This window comes from Ammodytes marinus (genome assembly GCF_949987685.1).
Source record: "Ammodytes marinus genome assembly, chromosome: 11".
Classification (NCBI taxonomy): Eukaryota; Metazoa; Chordata; class Actinopteri; order Uranoscopiformes; family Ammodytidae; genus Ammodytes; species Ammodytes marinus.
Window position 1 is genome coordinate 28,830,352 of NC_137215.1, and position 22,778 is coordinate 28,853,129.

At 40.8% G+C, this 22,778-nt stretch overlaps 1 protein-coding gene across 1 annotated transcript in view; it reads right to left on the minus strand.

Moving 5' to 3' along the window:
* Positions 1–370: 370 nt before the first annotated feature.
* Positions 371–22,778, minus strand: part of LOC307257918 (rap1 GTPase-GDP dissociation stimulator 1) — a gene marked incomplete at its 5' end in the record, with an annotated part of 48,772 nt that continues 26,364 nt past the window's right edge. The window contains 12 exons of the mRNA XM_080037279.1: positions 371–1,228; positions 2,755–2,883; positions 4,885–5,011; positions 5,138–5,277; positions 7,868–7,993; positions 9,239–9,373; positions 10,627–10,758; positions 11,885–12,028; positions 15,871–15,996; positions 17,289–17,417; positions 19,777–19,902; positions 22,135–22,257. Of these exons, the coding sequence (XP_079893405.1) occupies positions 1,101–1,228; positions 2,755–2,883; positions 4,885–5,011; positions 5,138–5,277; positions 7,868–7,993; positions 9,239–9,373; positions 10,627–10,758; positions 11,885–12,028; positions 15,871–15,996; positions 17,289–17,417; positions 19,777–19,902; positions 22,135–22,257 (1,565 nt within the window). The 3' untranslated portion in view covers positions 371–1,100. The remainder of the gene's footprint in view (positions 1,229–2,754; positions 2,884–4,884; positions 5,012–5,137; positions 5,278–7,867; positions 7,994–9,238; positions 9,374–10,626; positions 10,759–11,884; positions 12,029–15,870; positions 15,997–17,288; positions 17,418–19,776; positions 19,903–22,134; positions 22,258–22,778) is intronic.

Sequence of the window (22,778 nt, forward strand, 5' to 3'; positions counted from 1 at the left end):
TTAATATATGTGTTAAATCACTCTATATTCATACAGCAATCACTTAAACAGTATACGCAGTTCACATCACCTGTCTCCCAATCATTCAGCTATGCAGTAATAGCCAAATGTTTTAAATATTTTTTTATCCAATCAGGAGACAGAGCACTATAAAGAGGCGGGTCTCTGTGCCAGTGAACGATGACTCGCTGCTCTCCATCGCGGCACTATCTGATGAAGACGGCTCTGTGTTCATGTGGTGGTGACGTAGGGACGAGGGAGGGGACTGCTCACTGCAGTAACTGAAAGGAAGTTAGCTAAAAGAACCACATCACTTACTTCTCCTTTAATACCTGTAGCTCACAGTAAACCAAATGTTCAACAATGGCTTGCATCCCATAAGCATAAATCATTTGCACTAATATTTAAGTTCAGACCAATATCAGGAAAAAACTACAGTTCAGATGACTGTGACATTTGGTACGGATACAGTATTTGTAGTTTCTACAGAATGATGTGAAAACCAGATTTAGGATTCTCTTCTCTTGACCTTTGTAATTGTCAGCTGTCGATAAAAGTAGATGTTAATTTTCTTTTCCACGACAAGGTATTTTGAAAGCTTCAGACGGGATTTCCAAAAGAAAATGTGGATATTCATGGTCCCCAGACGATAAAAAAGGAACTGTATGACCTGTATACAAGAAAAGTGAAAATCTCAGTCATGTTCCCAAGACACAAACCATTTCATTTTGGTAATTTTGTGAACTTCCCCTCTTACTCCATCCACAGTCCAAAATGCCAGCTTTGCAAATAATGATGTACCACTATGTATCTGGTACATTGCATTCATTTTTTTCCCCACAAATGCTTCTAATTGAATGAACCCCTTTTTGTTTAAATGGCCTTTCCTTGTGAGCCAACACTCACAGCAAACCCCTTGTAACCCTACTTTTGGCAAGGCTTTAAGAACTGAAAATATAAATAATGATTTATTGTTTTTTGAAAGTCAAATCAATATGTATCAGTATCTGTGCAGTAAGGGCATTTGAATTAAAGCATGTCACTGAATAAGCTGAATGAATCCAAACAGCAGATGCCGTCCTTTGTTACTGATTGCCGGATTAGCTGTTTTCTCCGAGAAGGGCCAGTATGGAGCCGGCCTGCGAGGCAAGTTTACTGCTGCTATGATCTGTCAGTTTACTGATGCTTTCCTTCATATTCACTGAAGTCAACTCCTCCTTCATCGCACCTAGAGCAAAACAAGAAAGGCAAGAAAAAGAGAGGGGAGTGTGAGATAGAAAGCAGAGTAGAGGTTAAAATCTGCAGATAAGATGTATTTAAGACCAGAGTATTCTCTCTATATGAAGGAATGTGAGTGCTGTGTGGATTGTGTGTACATAACTTTTCCAGGGAGGAACACAAGATGGGCTACATTTTCCTTGAGAGGAAAAAGACACACACATGTTGCCAGGACTGCTAATCATTATTTAATGCATTAGTTCAACAGCCAACAGAAAGAATAAAGCTGTGTTTCCACCAAAACTACCAGGAACTCCTTGAGCAGGAACCTTTAGTTCCTGGGCCGCAATGGCTGTGTGTGTTTCCACCGGGGTCTGAAGTCCCGCGGAGGTTAATGCATATCAGGAGGATGACGTATGGAGAAGCAGTAAAAGTATCTGCACTGCACGTCATTTAATAAATGTTGACTTTGGACAGAATCAGTCAATCAGAATCAACAGATTATTCATTTCTCTATTTTAGCAGAGAGAAGCAATCGTCTGGTGGAAAAAAGAAAAAGGGGAGACTGGTGAGATGAATAGTGGCAATGGTGAGGTGTGTGGCTGCTCTGGTCTGTTAACACGGTCAGCGGACAGATTATTTCTGATGGTAAAAAAAGAAGAATAAAAATAAAAGGCGAGACAATTGAGCTGAAGTGTTGCATGTACTGCAACACTTGTAGACTGTAACGGCTGCTATAATCTTAACACTTTCGCAAAAAAGAAAAAGGCAGAAACAAGCGCAGCAGATGCATGATGTGTAGCCCGGGCGATAGTACGGAGGACGCTCAAATTGTGCTGTTGCTGTTTGCTTTTTATTACATTGCAAATAGATTAACTTCAAACCAGGAAATGAGACGCTCACTAAAAGGAGATTTGAACATCGGGCGACTGTGGCTCAGGTGGTAACGGGTCGGCCGATGATCAAAGGGTTGGAGGTTCGATCCCCGCCCTGCCACCTGTGTCATAGTTGTTGTGTCCCTGGGCAAGACACTTCACCCACCTTGCCTCGTGTGAATGTCGATAGTTAGCCTGCTATCGGTGTGTGAATGGTAACGTGTAAATGGGAACAGGTCTCCCTTGAAAAAGAGTCTTCGGTCTCAATGGGATTTACCTGTATAAATAAAGGTAAAAAAAAATAATAAATCGTGGGTGAAATGCTGCGAGCAGGCAACTCCACCAATCAGACATCTTCAGCCCCGCCCCAAAGGTTCCTGAACCTTTGTTAAGTCCTTCCCCCCGAGCGGTGGAAACACGCATAGTTTCTGCAAAGGTTACTAGTTCCGGGAACTAGACAATCTTTTACAATTTGTGATGTTGAGCTGGAAGATGAAGAATAATGAATTAATGTGCGTTTGCTGATGGCACATATGTTGCTGATGGTTTGGAATTGAAGTGACAAGTGACAAATTTGTTTCTGTCGTAAAACATCTTGAAATTGGGGGTGAAATATAATTTGTGGGATTGTCTGTTGATTGTGTACAAGAACAAGACGTACTGGACTGAGCCAGGCTGCAGATTACACCCAAAGCACTGAACTTGACTTCGACCGCCCCCACTGGATCAGCCAACATCTTCTTCAGCATGGGTAACAGCTCTGCATCCCTAAACGGAACTTTCATGGACTCTGTAGGGTTCACACACGCACAAACACACACAATATATAGATAAACGCACATGTAAATGTAGTATTACATTTACACAATTTCATTCAAAATGCTTGGATTTCATGTGTCATGAAATAAACCAAACTAGTGGTCAGAAGTGGTTTAACCTGTGTATTAATTATTTCGTCTAACGCTTTGATTGCATCTAGCTGCACTGACATTTGCTTGTTTCTTTTGTTTGTTTGCGTTGAAGCAGTGAAAACATCCTAAGTTTAGGGTACAATTGAACGGATATTCATGTTTTAGCTAAGCATTTATACTGTATACGTGGCACTGTAAAACAGTTTGTCTACTGGTCCCCTCTGCAACAGTAAAATGCTGACTTCTGCTACAGCGAAGTCTTCACCAAAACCACTAATTTTGAGTGAGTAAAGTAATCGCCATCTCCATAAGGTAACAGACTTACTATACATAAGTAGCTCATACAACCCCACTTCAAAAATGCATGGAAATGCAAAGATGATTGCCATTGGAGGCCTATAAGAACATTAGAGGTTAAAGCTTTGGTCCTCATCAAGCATCTCACAGTGATAAAATCTGACTGACCAACAATTAAAAACAAGTGTGACTTATGTTTGGTCCTTGACCTAGGTTAATGGGTGACAACACTCTCCATTGGGATTTAGAAGACCTGCAGAGCTGTCCTAACACCTAACAGTGTTCCAGGTTGGCCTGCTAAAAGGACATGTGCTTGCTTCGCTGAAAGTTCGCATTTACAGGGGAAACTCATATTATTAGAATATCATGGAAAAGCTATTTTTTAATCTAATTTAATTCAAAAAGTGAACATCCCATATATTCTAGATGTATTAGACATACAGTGATATATTTCAGGCTTTTTCTTTGTTTAACTTTTCAGGATTCCGGCTTACATCTCATGAAAATCAAAAATCCAGCATCTCAAAATATTAGAAATTCCATAAGGCCAATCAAAAAAAATATTTATAAAACAGAAATGTCGTACTTTTGATAAGTATTTTAATTAATCTACTGTATACTTGGTCTGGGATCTTATTTTGCATGAATTATTGCATTAATGCGGCATGGCATGGTCAGTCTGTGGCACTGCTGAGGTGTTATGAAGCCCAGGTTGCTTTGATAGTGGCCTTCAGCTCATCTGTATTGTTGGGTCTGGTGTGTATCATCTTCCTCTTGACAATACTCCATAGTTTCTCTATGGGGTTCAGGTCAGGAGAGTTGTCTGGCCATTCAAGTACAGTAACACCATGGTCAGCTAACCAGTTACTAGTGGTTTCTGGCAAGGCAGGTGCCAAGTCTTGCTGGAAAAGGAAATAGTCATCTCCATAAAGCTTGTCAGTAGACGGAAGCGTGAAGTGCTCTAAAATCTTCCGGTAGATGGCTGTGTTGACTTAAGACTTGATAACACAGTGGACCAACACCAGCAGGTAACAAATCATCACTGATCCAAATGAAATGTTGCTTTTCATTTGGAAATCAAGGTCCCTCTGTCTACAGTAGAGGAAGTAGTGAAGGGGCACAAAATCCAAGTTGATTGAAAACCAGTAGACCACTGTGCCACCATGCCACGCCGCATTAAGGCAGGAATTCATGCAAAAAGGGCCCAAACCCAGTTCTGAGTACATAAGTATTATTATACTTTCTAGAGGGCCGACATTTCTTTATTGAAATCCTTTTTTTATTGATTTCATGGAATATTCACAATTTCTGAGATTTTGAATTTGGGGTTTTAATAAACTGTAAAACATAATTATCAAAATTATAACAAATAAAGGCTCACTTTGCATGAAATGAGTACTGTATATATATTATATTAGTTTCACCTTTTAAGTTGAATTACTGAAATAAATTAACTTGCACGATAATCTAACTTTTCCAGTTTCACCTGTAGTTTGTGTAAACTTTCTAGGAATGATTTTGACATGCTTGATAAATGTGGGCCCAGAACGCTTGACTTTACACATTCTTGGAAATTGTTTTACCAATATCAATGGCAGATGCTATGGCCAGGGCAACCAGGGCCTCGTTCTGCATGATTACATGTTCACTTGTTGCCATGGAGATGAGGTGTCGAATCCCATCTGCTCTGGCTAAGGCATGGACAACTTCCTGTCAGAGAAGAAAACAGAATTACAAATTTAATGTACAGGTGTGTGTGTGTGTGTGTGTGTGTGTGTGTGTGTGTGTGTGTATTATATATATATATATGTATATACAAATAATAAACCAACTCACAGGGCTGCGGCTGTGTCTGATGAGAGCAGCCAATAGGCGACTGGCTTCTCCTCTGACTCCTGCATGGTCCTTGGCTTCACACCACTCCATGACCCGTGCTAGCAGTACAGCATCTCTCCCCAACACCAACGCTGCCTCCTCTGACACACAGTACGAGGCAGAGAAAAGGAGAAATACATTTTTAGGTGAGAAATAAAGGAAAAATTATTTAAAATGTATACATTTGATAAGATTTTCTGTGTAATTTGAACAGTATCCAGTAACTTTGAACAGATACAGTGCTACAAAAACAGCTCTGAAAATTGTATTCAGTGACCATAGATCATGAAAAGATTTCACATATTAAACAATTAAACATTCAATGCAGAATTTTTATTTTAAAATTAGTTTTGCATGTTTAGATTGATGTTAGAGTTTGCATATCAATTTAAATATACACTCACCGGCCACTTTATTAGGTACAGCGGTTCATTTTCTTGTTAACACATATAACTAAGCAGCCAATCACATGTCAGCAACTCAATGCATTTAGGCATGTAGACCTGGACGGGACAATTTATTGAGATTGAAACCGAGCAACAGAATGGGGAAGAAAGGGGTTTTAAGTGACTTTGAACATGGCAATGTTGAGGGTGCCAGGAGGGCTGGTATGAGTATTTCAGAAACTGCTGATCTACTGGGAATTTCACTCTAATCCATCTCTAGGGTTTACAGAGAATGGTCTGAAAAAGAAAAAATATCCAGTGAGCGACATGTAAAATGTGGATGTAAAATGCCTTGTTGAAGTCAGAGGTCAGTGGAGGATGGGCATACTAGTTTGAAATGATAGAAAGGCAACAGTAACTCAAATAACCACTCGTTACAACCAGGGTATGCAGAATACCATCTCTGAACGCAAAACACGACCAACCTTGAAGCAGATGGGGTACAGCAACAGAAGACCCCACCGGGTGCCACTCCTGTCAGCTAAAAACAGGAAAATTAGGCTACAATTCTCACAAGATCACCAATATTGGACAATAGAAAATTGAAAAATCATGCCTGGTCTGATGAGTCTCGATTTCAGTTGCGACATTCAGATGGCAGGTTCAGAATTTGGCGTTAACAACATGAAAGTATGGATCCATCCTGCCGTGTACCATCAACCATGCCATGTTCAAAGTCACCTAAACCCCCTTTCTTCCCCATTCTGATGCTCGGTTTGACTTCAGTACATTGGCTTGACCACGTATAAATGCATAAATGCATTAAATTGCTGCCCTGTGATTGGCGGATAAGCTTTTTGTTTTTATAAGCCATTGAACAGGTGTACCTAATAAAGTGGCCGGTGAGTGTACATTTTTCATTTACTTTGAATGAAGTGGGGTTGTCAGCAAAACAGTGTTTGTGGTTGAATGTCATTCCCCATCGCCCATGGTCCCATGTCTCTCAGGACTTCATCACGGAACTCCCTGCGTCTGAAGGTACACAGTAGTTGATGTATTCTCAAAAACTGCTGACTTAATCCCTTTGCTGGAATTGCCTAATACTAGAGAGGCGGCAGAGCTTAAGTTGAACCTGTCGTTTAAGTTACTTTTTTAGTCAATGGCTACATTGAAATTTGTCTTTTCGCATATCCCTTCTCAAGTTACCCCACATTCGGTAGGGGTCAAAGAGTAGGGTCAGCCAAAGTACAGCGCACCTGGAGCAGTTTGGGGTTAATCGTCTTGCTCAGGATCACAATGGTAGAGATGGTGCACACAATGTAATACCAGCCACTGATAGGGGGACTCAATTACCATGTCATTTCTGCACTTAAGCTGCATTTACACCAAATCCTGCGGTGCGTCAAATACCAGCAGTGTTATGCATCGGTGGGATCTTCAATCATTCAAACGAATGCGATAACCTGCAACACTGCCTGATTTGAGGTGAATGCAGCTTTAGTTATGCAGCTGCTTGATGCCACACTCACATTCACACTCCCTGTTAAATGGCCTGTCTGGCCTGAGAGAATGAAGACTGCAGTGGATGGCCTCAAGCATTCAATAGTGCTCAAGACAATTGTTATGAGAGGAGTGTGCTCATAACGCCTAGCCCAGCTCTGATACTGGTCTACATTCAAGGGTTCCTGGAGCTATCAGCATAGCAAGGCCAGCTTTCCCTCTGTCCACACCTTCATCAGTCGATGACAACGCATCTAACATCCGCCACAACAGATTGGTCAACCTCTGCCTCACCCCAGATTCACCTAAGGTCTGGCTCTCCAGGTACAATCCAGGAAGTTGGCCACAGACTTTGTGAGGCCCTTGTCCTCATTTCCAAGATCATCAACCCAGCAGCTATTCACCTGTATCTTCTCTGGTCTCTTTGCATCCACCCCACCTTTCACATCTCTCTACTCAAGCCAGTCAAGAATAGTCTGCTTGAGGGGTGGTCATGGACCAGGAAGAATAGAAATAATTTTAGTTCATTAAATGACATGATCTTTTTTTATTCAAAGCGCCTCACAAGTGGTGGTTGGCAGTTATAGCAGGAAAGCCCTTACTGGACTGACCAGGAATCAAACCTTGGTTTGCATACCAAGTGTTACCTTCAGCTATCCAGCTGTCATCCATTGCAATTTTCCAATCTTTAAATTACAAATAATTATTTTTTTAAATGGTCCTAATTGTAGTGTAGTGTAGAAATTTGACCCAATGGGAATCACATCCAATGATACTATTACTATTTATTTGTACTTATGCTCACCTTGTCCATCCACCATCATGCGTAGAGTACCCAGCAGTTTGAACTGGACTGGTGGCATGTCAGAGCGCAGCAGGGTCTTTATCCTCTCAGTCACTCCGTTCTCCAGCATCCACACTTTGTTGGTGGCTGGAAGACACACAATTCATACTGGTACACTTCCCACGTATCTCAATGTAAGAGGTACTTACCGACAAATGTTACCCTGTCATTTAAAAAAATATCATATCATAAGGGCTGTCAAACGATTACAATTTTTAATCAGATTAATCACAGGATTATGTGGATTAATCTCGATTAATTTCTACCATTCGAAATAGGCTTGAAAAATTCCCATTTTCTCTGTGTATTGTTGTATGAATGGAAAGATAAAGGACAGAAGGTGAATATATACATTTAAATGTAGTTTTTTTATTAATTGAAAATCCAAATGATGGTGTAAATAGCCTACTGCAAATAAATTATAATCAACAAAAACATATGCTACCACACCATACTTCAATCTGGCTGTCTCTTTGCTATGTCTTTGAGCAAATATAGGATAGGCTATAAAATGGCATTTATTTGGTGAATCCATCGTTTTGCATCCCTGAATACAACCTGATTGCAGTCTGTGCGTGTGTGTGTGTGTGTGTGTGTGTGTGTGTTTGCACGCGCGACCACGTTCTATGGGACTGTTCATTTGTAACAGAAAGCCGACGTTATGGTGATGTCACATATTAATCACACACACCTCTGAAAACTGCAGACTTTTGTTTCCTCCCGTGAACGGAGCATAATATTTCTCCTGTTGCTTCCGAGAGCAACTGCCGCCCGCGACACAGACGTGGCCGTTAGCAGCAGTTATAGGTCCGTGGTTAGCAGTTTAAAACACAGACTAGCGTGCTGCTATGTTTGGCCTCGCGCAACTACTGATCCTGGGTCAGCCACAACGTTAGAGTGACTGTAGTACAGAGCGAGTGGGATGCACGGGGCGGATCATTCTGCACATGCGTTAATTGCGTTAAAAAAATGAACGCGTTAATTCCAGAAATGAATCACCCTGCATTAACACGTTAATTTTGACAACCCTGCATCTACATAATATAACTTTATTACTGTTTTAAGCCTTTATTACAACTATGTTTTCAGTTTTGATGATTAGAAACTATTGAATGTCAATGTAAAGGGTTTGTCCATAGAAACCCATCTGAATTATTTAAGTAGGTATTTGAAGAAGACTCAGTGATTTTGATGTTTCTAGGTGTAAACATTTATAGGACTCTATATGTTCAAAGGTAAATCCTGGTATTCAACTTTCAAATAATAACTTTGATGTTGGGTCAATGAAAACATATTATAAACACACATCTAGTGTTTCACTTGAATCCATACCAGGAATGGCCAGGTTTCTGAGCGCGCTCAGTCCAGCATGTTGAACAGACACATCTCCTTCGTCGACATGCTGCTCCAATACGGTCAGGATATGAGGAACCACACCCAGGTCCAGCATTTTCACACAGTTACTGTCTGATAGAAACACAGCAGGCCAACAAAGACACATTAAAAACCTGATTACTATATTACATTACATATACAGTACCACTTACAAGTTTACCCATCCAGCCAAACCAGGTTTGCGTGGAAATGTGCTAACACCCACTATTCTGGTCTACGCACGTTTGGTAAATAAGGCCCACTATAGTTGGGTCTTTCAGCCCCTTTGTGCGGTTTAGGAGAATAAAATTGCCAAGTGCAAGGATGTGACGTGACGCAGGTTCATATGGACTGTTGGATGATTGACAGCAGCCAGACAGCTGGAGGAGATTGTTTGACACAGACACCTGCAGGAGACATGAGGACAATCGGCGCTTGACAAGCATAGCTCAGTGAACAGTTCTTTATTTTTAAGCTTTCACAACTACACTGAAGGATCTCTCTTCCCCATCACACTACTGAACGTAATATCTTACGACTGGACTGGAGGCTCATGGGAGCTGGAGACTGGGCTCTTCTAACCAGCAGACTCAGTGAGCATAGCTACACTTAGCCTCTGTCTCATCAGCTCTAAGTTAGCCTAGTCTTGTGTCCTTTTCGTTGTGTTGCAGTTGTAGTATAACAGTTGACTATAGGCAAGATTTGACCAATGAGATTGGACTATGTCCATTTTTAGTCGAGGACAGCACTACTACACATGTGTAACTGATGAATGTTTTACACTTTAGATTAGGGGGATGCAGAAAGGTTTGTAAATGACTTATTAATTAGCATTTCATGATTTACCAAAAGCTTTATAGAAGACTTACAACACAGTTGTGATATGTTAACATAACACTTATTGATCATCTAAAAGTACATATTACTGTTTTATAAATGACTGGTTCATCTCATTATCTAATGACTTATATATGACTTATGAATGACTTATAAATGAACATTAATATAAAGTGTTAGCGTTGCCTGCTACTGCTAAGAATGCCAATTGGAGAGCGGGGCGAACCAAATTAATAAACTCTGTAGATAATTCTGTGGATTCATCACTATCAGTCACACCTTTCACATTACACATAGTCCTTTGAGCCATACTTATAAGAAATATATCATGTAAAGCTAGTAGGTAAATACTGTATATTTGGGGAGAGGGTGATTGCTTGATTGCTTATCCTATATTAACTCATCATTCACATAGATGGCACAGAGAGCAGGGAATGGCTCTTCAGCAACATATGCCTGATGTGGCAGACATCTCTTTACAGACCTTCATTTACTGACACATATCTCACCGTTCCTGGCGAAGTTGGCGATGGCCAGGGCTCCAGAGAGCTGCAGCTGAGTGTTGGGGCTCTGCAGCCAGGAGAGAACATCCTGATACACCAGACCTGAGCCCTCACCGAAACACTTCTGCATAGAATCATCTGGGACAGGCACGTGCACACACACACACACACACACACACACACTTTTCAACAAGATCATTATAATACTCACAAACAGTGCATTACTTCTTCCAACAAGTAGCACGGACATAACCACCCCCAGAGGCAAACCAGGCAATTGCCTGGAGCCCCGGGGCCTCATAAGCCCCTTTGGGGCCCACAAAATGCCCTCTTTATATTTTGCCCCATATTTATTGTTTTTTATGAAAAATCTCTTCACAATAGTATCATCGGGATGTCTAATTCCATCGTTTTGACGGCCTTTCTGCCAACCGTGCACCCCCCTTCAGTCTGCACTACATGGACTATTCCATTACACATCACGCTCATGACGCTTCACATGGCGTAAAATCCAAAAACGTAAATAGCGGGAGAAGGTAGAGAGAGACGAGATTAACCTACCTATACCAAAATGAAGCGAACATACGAGAGCGGCTCACAAAACAAAAAGAAGGACCAAAGGCAGGACTTGATATCAAAGCTGCCAAAGCTATCAAGCTTTTTTACAGCAGCTGGACCTTCGGCAGAATAACAGCCGTCTACATCGTTAACCGGTAACGTTCAATCTCCTCCGGTCAATCCAGTGTCTCTGGCTCAGCCAGCAGCAATGCTTATGACGTTAATGTGTGTCAACAAACTGATGGAGATTTGGGTTCGGGAGCCACGTGAACCGCGGATTGGATGTAGACTATGCAACAACAAAAAAAAGAAACGACGGCTGTATGTTCACGTTATCGGCGATCGTGTATTACAGAGAACAGTTAGTGGCAACTAGTAATCTAGGTCTACTGTAGGCCCCTGACGAAAATCACACAACACATTGCCTGTATTTTAGTCACAATATTTAGTTTTAGGCTATATTTGGCTGCTCCACCTTAAGTCAGCCCAGCCAGGCGATTCAATTTCGTTTTCACCTCCGTGTCTAAACAGCTTGTTCAGAACAACAGCTGATAGGCTTGCGACAGCAGGAGTCAGTCTAAAGCCAGTGATGATCACTATAAGTAAAAAAGCAAAATACGGGGGGGCGGTAAAAAAGGAAGCTAATACCTACACTGAGTTGATGCTGTTAAAACACAAAGAAAACACTGAAAAATGTCCCACTCACCTCCCAACAACAGGGACACTATGAGGTTGGAGGCGATCTTGATGCTGCAGAGGTCGTGGGGGTCACAACCTCCCTGCAGACCCCGGATCATGTTTGACAGAGCCTCTGGGACTCCTGACTCTGCAAACTGTAGCTTCAGTGTCTCTGGTAGTATAGCACAAAAAAAGGTCTTGAGATGATTAAGTTGTAGCTGATTCAAACACATAACCCCTGACCTACAATGGTTTCAATTTATATTCCATTTTTATGGAACTGGTCTCATTATAGCGGGCCAAAGTCATCTTAACGTGTCACAGAACAACAGAACAGGCTCAGTGCTGATTGTACAGAAGGTGTGGCCATGACTAAACTATCACTCTGACCCAGCTTTGATACTTTAGAACGTTTCAATCCAAAATGGTTGAATGTACGACCCCAATTCCGAAAAAGTTGGGACGTTATGTAAAATGTGAATAAAACAGAATGTGATCATTTTTCAAATAATTTACAAATTGATTTCAATATAAAACAGTACAAAAACATCATTTATCTATCAATTTATAAAGCAAGAAACGTATGTCTGTCTGTGTGTCTTTCGGATATGGCTTGCACACGGCACAAAGGTGTTTGTCCTTCAATTTGAAGTTTTTTGGACCAAATACAGGTCCTTCTCATATAATTAGCATATTGTGATAAAGTTCAATATTTTCTGTAATGTACTGATAAACATTAGACTTTCATATATTTTAGATTCATTACACACAACTGAAGTAGTTCAAGCCTTTTATTGTTTTAATATTGATGATTTTGGCAAAAAAGTAAAGAAAAACCAAAAATCCCTATCTCAAAAAATTAGCATATTTCATCCGACCAATAAAAGAAAAGTGTTTTTAATACAAAAAAGTCAACTTTCAAATAATTATGTTCAGTTATGCACTCAATACTTGGTCGGGAATCCTTTCGCAGAAATGACTGCTTCAATGTGGCGTGGCATGGAGGCAATCAGCCTGTGGCACTGCTGAGGTGTTATGGAGGCCCAGGATGCTTCGATAGCGGCCTTAAGCTCATCCACAGTGTTGGGTCTGGTGTCTCTCAACTTCCTCTTCACAATATCCCACAGATTCTCTATGGGGTTCAGGTCAGGAGAGTTGGCAGGCCAATTGAGCACAGTAATACCATGGTCAGTAAACCATTTACCAGTGGTTTTGGCACTGTGAGCAGGTGCCAGGTCTTGTTGAAAAATTAAATCTTCATCTCCATAAAGCTTTTCAGCAGATGGAAGCATGAAGTGCTCCAAAATCTCCTGATAGCTAGCTGCATTGACCCTGCCTTTGATAAAACACAGTGGACCAACACCAGCAGCTGACATGGCACCCCAGACCATCACTGACTGTGGGTACTTGACACTGGACTTCAGGCATTTTGGCATTTCCTTCTCCCCAGTCTTCCTCCAGACTCTGGCACCTTGATTTCCGAATGACATGCAAAATTTGCTTTCATCCAAAAAAAAGTACTTTGGACCACTGAGCAACAGTCCAGTGCTGCTTCTCTGTAGCCCAGGTCAGGCGCTTCTGCCGCTGTTTCTGGTTCAAAAGTGGCTTGACCTGGGGAATGCGGCACCTGTAGCCCATTTCCTGCACACGCCTGTGCACGGTGGCTCTGGATGTTTCTACTCCAGACTCAGTCCACTGCTTCCGCAGGTCCCCCAAGGTCTGGAATCGGCCCTTCTCCACAATCCTCCTCAGGGTCCGGTCACCTCTTCTGGTTGTGCAGCGTTTTCTGCCACACTTTTTCCTTCCCACAGACTTCCCACTGAGGTGCCTTGATACAGCACTCTGGGAACAGCCTATTCGCTGAGAAATTTCTTTCTGTGTCTTACCCTCTTGCTTGTGGGTGTCAATGATGGCCTTCTGGACATCAGTCAGGTCGGCAGTCTTACCCATGATTGCGGTTTTGAGTAATGAACCAGCCTGGGAGTTTTTAAAAGCCTCAGGAATCTTTTGCAGGTGTTTAGAGTTAATTAGTTGATTCAGATGATTAGGTTAAGAGCTTGTTTAGAGTACCTTTTCATGATATGCTAATTTTTTGAGATAGGAATTCGGGGTTTTCATGAGCTGTATGCCAAAATCATCAGTTAAAACAACAAAAGACCTGAAATATTTCAGTTGGTGTGCAATGAATCTAAAATATATGAAAGTTCAATTATTATCATTACATTATGGAAAATAATCAACTTTATCACAATATGCTAATTATATGAGAAGGACCCGTATGTAGAGGTTATCATATTTACAGCTCCGGAAAAAATGAAGAGACCACTCCAAATGTTCAGTGTCTCTCGTTTGACGGATTATAGGCATATGTTTAAGTAGAATGAACATTTTGCTTTTATAATATAAACTACTGACAACATTTCTACCAAATTCACAATAAAAATATTGTCATTAAGAGCATTTTCAATAAGTAATGTAGAGATAAAGATTTAAGAAAAATCCAGACTGGGCCCCTAATTTTTCTCGAGGCTGTATAACATGCTGGCGGCGAAAACGTGCGAACACTGAAGCAAGTACCCCTGGCTGCGGCTCGCAGACGGAGCCCATGTCTGCGAGCCGCAGTCAGGGGCTTCTTCACTGAAGGCCACAGTGAGCACAGAGCATGAAGTAATCCCTGATTTAACCCCGCCTCCCTCTGATTTGATTGGCTGCTGCGACCAAAACTTGCATTGACGAACAGACACACACAACAGACACAGCCGGTTGTTACTTCCTCATTCAATGCACCCAACTTTCCAAACAAAACGTTTTAAAATCTTTCCACAGACATCAACAACTCTTCAAACCTGTCCGCTTTAGTGTTAAAGAACGCACGTTACGCTATTTTTACTGTTATACAGTTAATGTATAGTTGAACACTTCCGCGACAGTGGTGCTAATTTCAGTTTTTAACATTTTACAGCTTTCCCAATCTTTTAATGCACTTTTTTTTAAATGTGTGTTCTGGCATCAAATTCAGAATAAGCATATATAATAACGAAAAAACAATGAAATAGATAGAGTAAAACCTAAAAGATATTGCCTTTGTATTGTTTTCAACTTGATTGTATGGGAAAAAAGATTAACACAGGATCACATTCTGTTTTATATACGTTTTACATAACGTCCCAACTTTTTCGGAATTGGGGTTGTATCAAGTTACATTTTGGTTCACCTATTACATTTTGTTAGCCTGGCTCTGTCCGCCTACCTACTTCCGCACAAATTGGGGCTGCGGTGACTTCATGTGTTTGAGCGCAGGAACATTTCCGGCCGTCCAATTAGCGAACGGCTGAATGGCTGAGAACGATGACGTTGAAGTCGTGCTCCAGTTTCAGTTGAATGCTGCATTCCTTTATACTCGGAACTCGGAGATTTCCGACTTGGTAGTTCCGAGTTAGGACCTGTCTGTGTTCCAGTGCATCTGCTCCCGAAAGTATGGACGCCTAAACCTTTCTCATCCAAATAACTAAACGTTAGGCTCTAGCAAGTTACCGTTGCCAGGTACCGGTAGATCCATAGACTACAATATGTAGTGAAGTTTCCGAGTTCCCAGTACAACTGGAACGCACCGTCAGAAGCCAGCTCATGACATACGTCACGACCAAACGTTGTGCGATTGGTTGGCTGATCCAGAGTGGCACCGGGCAGATCCAATAGTTTTAAACTTCAACAGACACCCGCCTCCAAGTGAGTGAACATTTGCCAATAGAGCAGTTCCAGATCTTCAGTACAAATTAAATGAAGTACGATGGTCTGGTTGGACCAGGCTAACATTTTGTAGCTAGCAGAATATTTGTGTCGCTCCATAATGTAATAAGTTAACCAAAATGGAATAAGTTGTTACATTATGCACAAATATGGACTCAGCTATTTGTTACATTATCAGGGAGTTATTACATTACAGGTTTTAATTTTTAAATGTATTACATTACGGGTAGTTGTGGACTCTTACATGCCCTCTAGTGGCCTTACCGCTCTCGCCCAGTGAACCCAGGATTTCCAAGATGACATGTCGGCGTTCCGCATCAGGGGCCCGTTTCAGCTGGAACTTCAGTATGTCTGCCACACCCAGGTCTGCCAGGGCCTCGCGTGCAGAGTCTGAAAACAGAGTGCTTTATAACTAAAGACCGTCTTTGAGCTAACCAATTCCCCTGACTAACAGTTAAGATCATCATACATTATACTGGCATGGCATCTACGACTTAATTCACACTGAAGCTTTTTAAATGGTGATTTCCAGTCTTTCTTCTCAAAAGGGTTTCACTTTAAGCAATTTTAGAAACAGTGTTCGCCTGTTGGCCTCCCTTCTTTTGGGGCAAGCGTTGGTTACTTTTCCTTGGTAACATTGCTGTGTAAGCTCTTGCTGAGTGTTTTAGAGTGTTATACAACTAATGAGGGAAATCCAGGGATGCATATGTAAACACACCATATACTGTAAATGACCAACATGTCTATACTAAGACGTGATTTTATCATAGGTCATTAGAAATGAATTACACTCAACAAAAATATAAACGCAACACTTTTGTTTTTGCTCCCATTTTTCATGAGATGGACTTAAAGATCTAAAATTCATTCCAGATACACAATTGTACCATTTCTCTCAAACATTGTTCACAAATCTGTCTAAATGTGTGATAGTGAGCACTTCTGCTTTGCTGAGATAATCCATCCCACCTCACAGGTGTGCCACATCAAGATGCTGATCTGACATCATGATTAGTGCACAGGTGTACCTTAGACTGTCCACAATAAAAGGCCACTCTGAAATGTGCATTTTTTTGCTTAATTGGGGGTCTTGGGACTCAGAACCAGTAAGTATCTGGTGTGACCACCATTTGCCTCATGCAGTGCAACACACCTTCTTCGCATAGAATTGATCAGATTGTCAATTGTGGCCTGTGGAATGTTGGTCCACTCCTCTTCAATGGCTGTGCGAAGTTGCTGGAGACGGCTTATGGTGGAGAAATGAACATTCAATGCACGAGCAACAGATCTGGTTGGCATTCCTGCTGTCAGCATGCCAATTGCACGCTCCCTCAATGCTTGTGGCATCTGTGGCATTTTGCTGTGAGACAAAACTGCACATTTCAGGGTGGCCTTTTATTGTGGACAGTCTAAGGCACACCTGTGCACTAATCATGATGTCAGATCAGCATCTTGATGTGGCACACCTGTGAGGTGGGATGGATTATCTCAGCAAAGCAGAAGTGCTCACTATCACACATTTAGACAGATTTGTGAACAATGTTTGAGAGAAATGGTACAATTGTGTATCTGGAATGAATTTTAGATCTTTAAGTCCATCTCATGAAAAATGGGAGCAAAAACAAAAGTGTTGCGTTTATATTTTTGTTGAGTGTACTTATAATAAATCACTAAATCCTCACCCATGTCAGCCAGGTTACAGAGGGCCAGCAGGCAGACGTTGACCAGTGGGTCGTTCTCTGGATACTTCCTAATGATGGACACCAGTCTGGGGATGACTCCACTCTGCACTAACTGGTCCTGTTGGAACGCTGTGTGGGAGAGAGTGGAAGTGAAACGGAAAGATATAGACACATTGTTTGATTTTGTTGATGTTGTGAGTCTTGTTTTTGTTATGTATGTATGTATTTGTGTCTGAGATTTAATGTTAAAGGGACACTGTGTAACTTTTTAAGTAATTCATTAGCTAACATCAATGTCCTTATTCCTAAATATGTCCTCATTGGTATAAAATCACCTCTGCGAATAATCTGAATTATCCTCCTGAGCGAAGAATTTCTTATATTTATATAATATTATGTACACTGAACGGATAGGCCTCCATGTTCTTCCGGTCTATGAACGGCCGAGAGGGACATAAAGCACTACGTGGTAGGCTACTAGCTGGCAAACGTGTGCTTGTTCAGAGCATAGATAGTAAATAATATGGATGTAGCATCCGGGCTGACCTCAGTTATTCACACGGCATCCAATAATCCTGGTTTGTGCGCGTCGCCATTTTGTGAGGGGGAGGGAGATAGCTGACGTATACCTCCGAGGCAAAGTGAGGGACAACAGGTGGAGAGCTGTCACTCAAGAGATCGCGCTAATACATTTTAACCTCCGATAAAATAAAAACTGGCGTGGTCCGAAAAATCTCTGTAAATGTAAATAGGTTTAATAAGACTTTGAAAACAGCCTGTTTAACAAGTGAGTCAATGAGAGATGGATGTCTTCTGCTTCCACTCCCCTAGTGGCACTTCCGGTTACTACAGTTGTGGTCACTTCCTTATTGGATGCTGGTAAAAATCGCTGAGGTTGGGGCTTGGTTCAGAGCCAGCGTGACTGAATCGTAGAAGGAGCTCAGCAAGACGCGCTGGCGCCCCCGCAAATTTCAAAGCCTGCACTGCACTTTAGTTCACAATGCAAGATTATAGTTCACATAGATCAGTGGTTTTCAAACTGTGGGGCTTTTTTTTTTCACATATTCATGAATATGTGAAAAAAAAACCAGCTGTGGGGTAAACTGATCCACTTACTTTTTCCACTCTGAAACTACCATAACAACACATATTATAACAGTAAGAATTCTAAAAATCAAATACAACATATTATAATTCAAAAGGTTTTAATAAGATTCAAATTAAAGATAGAACCAGTTAGATTAGAACACAGTCTGGGGGTCAGAACACAGTACCCTTAGAGCCAGCTAGTGTCTGGGGGTCAAAGCATAGGAAAATCAGAACCAGCAAGAACAGCCTGGGACTCAGAACACAGGAGAAGACCCAACTGGATTATAACATCAGCCTGTCATACTCTACAACTAGGCCTACTCTACATTCCAGCCCTGAAGGTTACAGGGAAAAATGAGAAGGTGCTCTTTCTGTGTGGTTGCCCCAAGTCGTCTTCCTGGTCTATTTCCTTGGCATGATGGCTTTTCTACAATGTGTATGACATTAAAATAAAACATATGTCATGTAATATTACATTAAAATATGTTTAAGACTAAACTTAACTTGTGCCTTATGGTGGGGGGAAAGTTAGACAGTGACTCACTTTCCCCCACAGCATTTGGCTCACTTTCCCCCACCACCACAATTTGAGAAAAAACTACCTCTCTTAGCATTTCAGGCTAATCTTCAGTTATCAGCATCACATGGTTTCATATGTTGGTAGTTCATCAACACGTATGATATAAGTTTGTCTACGTGAATACATTTGCTTTGGCACAACAGTTGATTAAGTTGACAGCAAGAAAATTTACTTTTACATGTAAAATACCTATTTTGGTGAAAAAAAACATGCCACAGCACCATGAGGTCCTCTCTTTCAGGGCCATGGGGAAATGAGAGGGTCTTGAAAACATATATCTCACATGACCACAAATGTTTTCCTTTGCCTAGATACAGGGGGTGGCTTACATTACCCGATGCCTCAGATTCCCCCGTTCTCCCATATATATATATATATATATATATATATATATATATATATATATTTTTTTTTTTTTTTTTTTTTAATAAAAAGATAATTCTAATTTTTGGAATGAATTGATTATTGTAAAAAAAAAATATATATTTAAAATTTTGTAGACCCTAACTGTCCAGTATAAATGTTTTAGTGAAGTAAGATCAAGGAAAGGCCCAAAACTATACATGAAACTTTACTTTAATTAGAATATGATGTCTTAATATTTGAACACAATTATAAACAATAACGAAAACCAAAACATTAGGATGTGTATTATATTTTCTGTTCATTTGTAATCAGTCCAGTTCACCCAGAACACAACAGGGAGGGTTAAACCTTGAGACGGACACTCTTCTCTCTGTTGCCCTGAAATAGTCTTTGCCTCAAGCATCAACGAACTAACCCTGTATACTGACCCAGCACTGTCACACACCCACTCACAGTTATCAAAGCAGATTCGTCCGATGGCCCTGCCGGTATTCAGCAGCATCTCCTCATCACTGCAGTTCAGATGTGGAACCAGCACCTTGACCAGGCCTGCTTCAATGCACTGTTCTCTGACTGCAGCTACAACACAAACACACACATACACATTTTTTTTTTATCTGATCATAAATGTATCATGTTTGACACTCTTTTAAGCCCAATTGTCTTAAACCAGAAGCCCACTGTAGGACGTCGTCATATTAATAGCTAGTCCATAGCAGCCTTTTCTGCTGTAGAACTCTATTCCAGCCAGATCAGCAATTTCCTTGGGGTGCTATAAAACACAAGTCAAGACATATCTTTTTACTAAATGTTTCCGTGCTTAAATAATGTACAGCCCCCTTTAGTGGGCTACTCCTGTTGCCTGTATTGCACTGATGTATTTTTGTTTTTCTGTTTGCTTTTGTCTCTGTTTTTATTGTATATTTTTATTGTATTGACACATGTATTGGACTCATGTGTCCTGTGTCCTTGTTAAGCACTTTGTAACCCAGGTTTTGAAAGGTGCTGTATAAATAAAACTGTACTGACTTACTTACTTACACAAGGATAACATGTTGAATTCTAGTAAATGGTAAATGGACTTGACTTTTATAGTGCATATTAGCCGATTTTCTCAGACCCAAAGAGCTTTACATTTCTTACCACATATTCCCATTCTCTCACACACACACACACACACACACACACACACACACACACACACACACACACACACACACACACACACACACACACACACACACTCATACAACGATGGCAGTTACATTCTAGTAATTCCCTTAAATCCCTCTTTTAAGAAGATTAAAAGTCCCTTGAACCTCTCTTTGTAATTAACAATGTCTTGCTCTTCGTTTTACAAAGAAACACATTTGTCTGTAATAAAGCATGACTGCGGCTTCTCAAAAAGGGACAACTTCCCCGTGTGTAACAATAGTGCCAAAAGCCCTTATGCATAGTTTGTTTGAAGAAGAAAAAAAGTTGAAATATGAAATGACTCACAAAAGGCATATCATTTGTATTTGATTTCATTCATGAAACACCATCCAGCTGTGTGTCCATCAAACAACATGTTGGCAGTTCGGATGAGAATGCCTTTAGGTGCTCAGCAGAATGGAAAATCTGTACAATTCCATGACAAGGAAAAACTTCATCTGTCAAGTAAGAACATGTGATTTGATCAAAAGCTCTGAAACCAGCCGCTGAATGGTACCCGTGGAAATCCAGACTCTGCGCTAGCAAATTTGAATTTGCTCTGCAGCTTACTCCGGGCACGGAACCCTAAACAACAAAGATGGCTGCAGATATGTTGTTTGAAATGGCTTTGACCTCGACACTCAGCGATTTGGATTTTTTTTTTTTCTTTAAAAAATTAACAGAAGATGGCAGTTGGCACTTAAATCTTTCATTAGTAAGAAAGTTGTATTTGCAGTGTTGCCGACCGGGTTCGGGAAAAGTTTAATTTACCAGTTAGCCCCGCTTGTCACTAAACGACGTAACCTTGTGCATTGCTCTGATTGGTCGAAGTACTATCCATTTGTGTGCAGTGGTATTTTGAAATGCATGCGTTGGTGCAGTGCCTTGAGTTGGGAAGCTATATTGCTTATTGCCAGACCCTACATCATTCTTGATGTGGGTCTGGATTTCCAGGCTAGCTAAATTGACCTTTTAACAACAATATTATATTGGGCCAGTGAAAAGCTGTGCTAATAGGAGAACGCCCAAATGGTAACTGGACCCATATTACACTGGTGTAGTGTTTATCTAAAATATTCAAATAATCATTTCCCCATCATATTCAGTAATTATTATATATCATTATTTTTAATCAAACCTGCTTTTCCTACGTGGCCAGGGGGGAAATGGTTTAGGCTACGTACCTTCCCTTTATTGACTGTGGTGATCTGCTGTGCATGCAAACTTCAGCCCACTGCGTACTACAGCACAGCAGAGGTTTGTCACGACCTGCAGAGCTCTCACTCACCACATGTACCCGGTAGGCCAGAGCACACAGTGGCCTTCACTTGGTGCAGACTAACTGGCTGGTACATTTGTATAAGTCTGCTCTTGGCCTGCTCCCCCTCTTACTTTCATTGGTATATCTCACTCAACTAGCATCTATTGTTTGCAAATGGGTGAATAAACTACAGTATGTGAAGCGCTTTGAAAAAAAGTGCCACATAAGTGCAGTCCTTTTTAGTCCAATACAATATTTATTGCAGAAACTTTTATTGTTGTTGTTAAGTTGTTAGAAATCTTGTTTTGTAGTATTCAAGAACAATGCACCTGTAAACAACTGGAGCAGTACACTACCTTCTCGGGCCATCTCTGCTACCACCAGAGCCACCTGGCAGCTCAGCCTGCTTTTACTTCGTAAGGCCTGAGCCAGTGTGGGTAGGATTCCACTTCTGGCAATCTCCACAGCAGCATCATTCTCTGTGGAAATACAAATCCATTTAGAATAGAATAGAATATATTTATTGCCATTTGCATAGGTACAAGTACAAGTGCATTGGGATTCTTGTGCGAATCTCCCTGAGTCAGCTTCAATACAAACAATGTATAAATAGCATTATAACAGGAAAATTCAAAAAAATGAAAATAAGAAGAATCGTAGAAAAGTAGAAAATAAGAATAAGTAACAGCTAAGTACCCTGTACAGAGGCTATTCTATCTTAAAACAAGATATAATACAATAGAATAAAAATAAATAATAAATAAATAACAAAGGGGAGCACTGTACAATAAGATGAGACACATTTTTCCCTGATTGATCATGATCAAAACAATTGCAGGATATCCAATCACAGCCTGTAAAAGAAATGTGTGAAGTTCTCTTCTGGTATTGTTCCTAAAGTCTAGAAAAAATCTCACGTTATACTTAAACTGTCTTAAACAACATTGTTACAGCTATAGACAAAGAAAAGCACTGTGCAGCACTTTTTGTTGATCTTTAA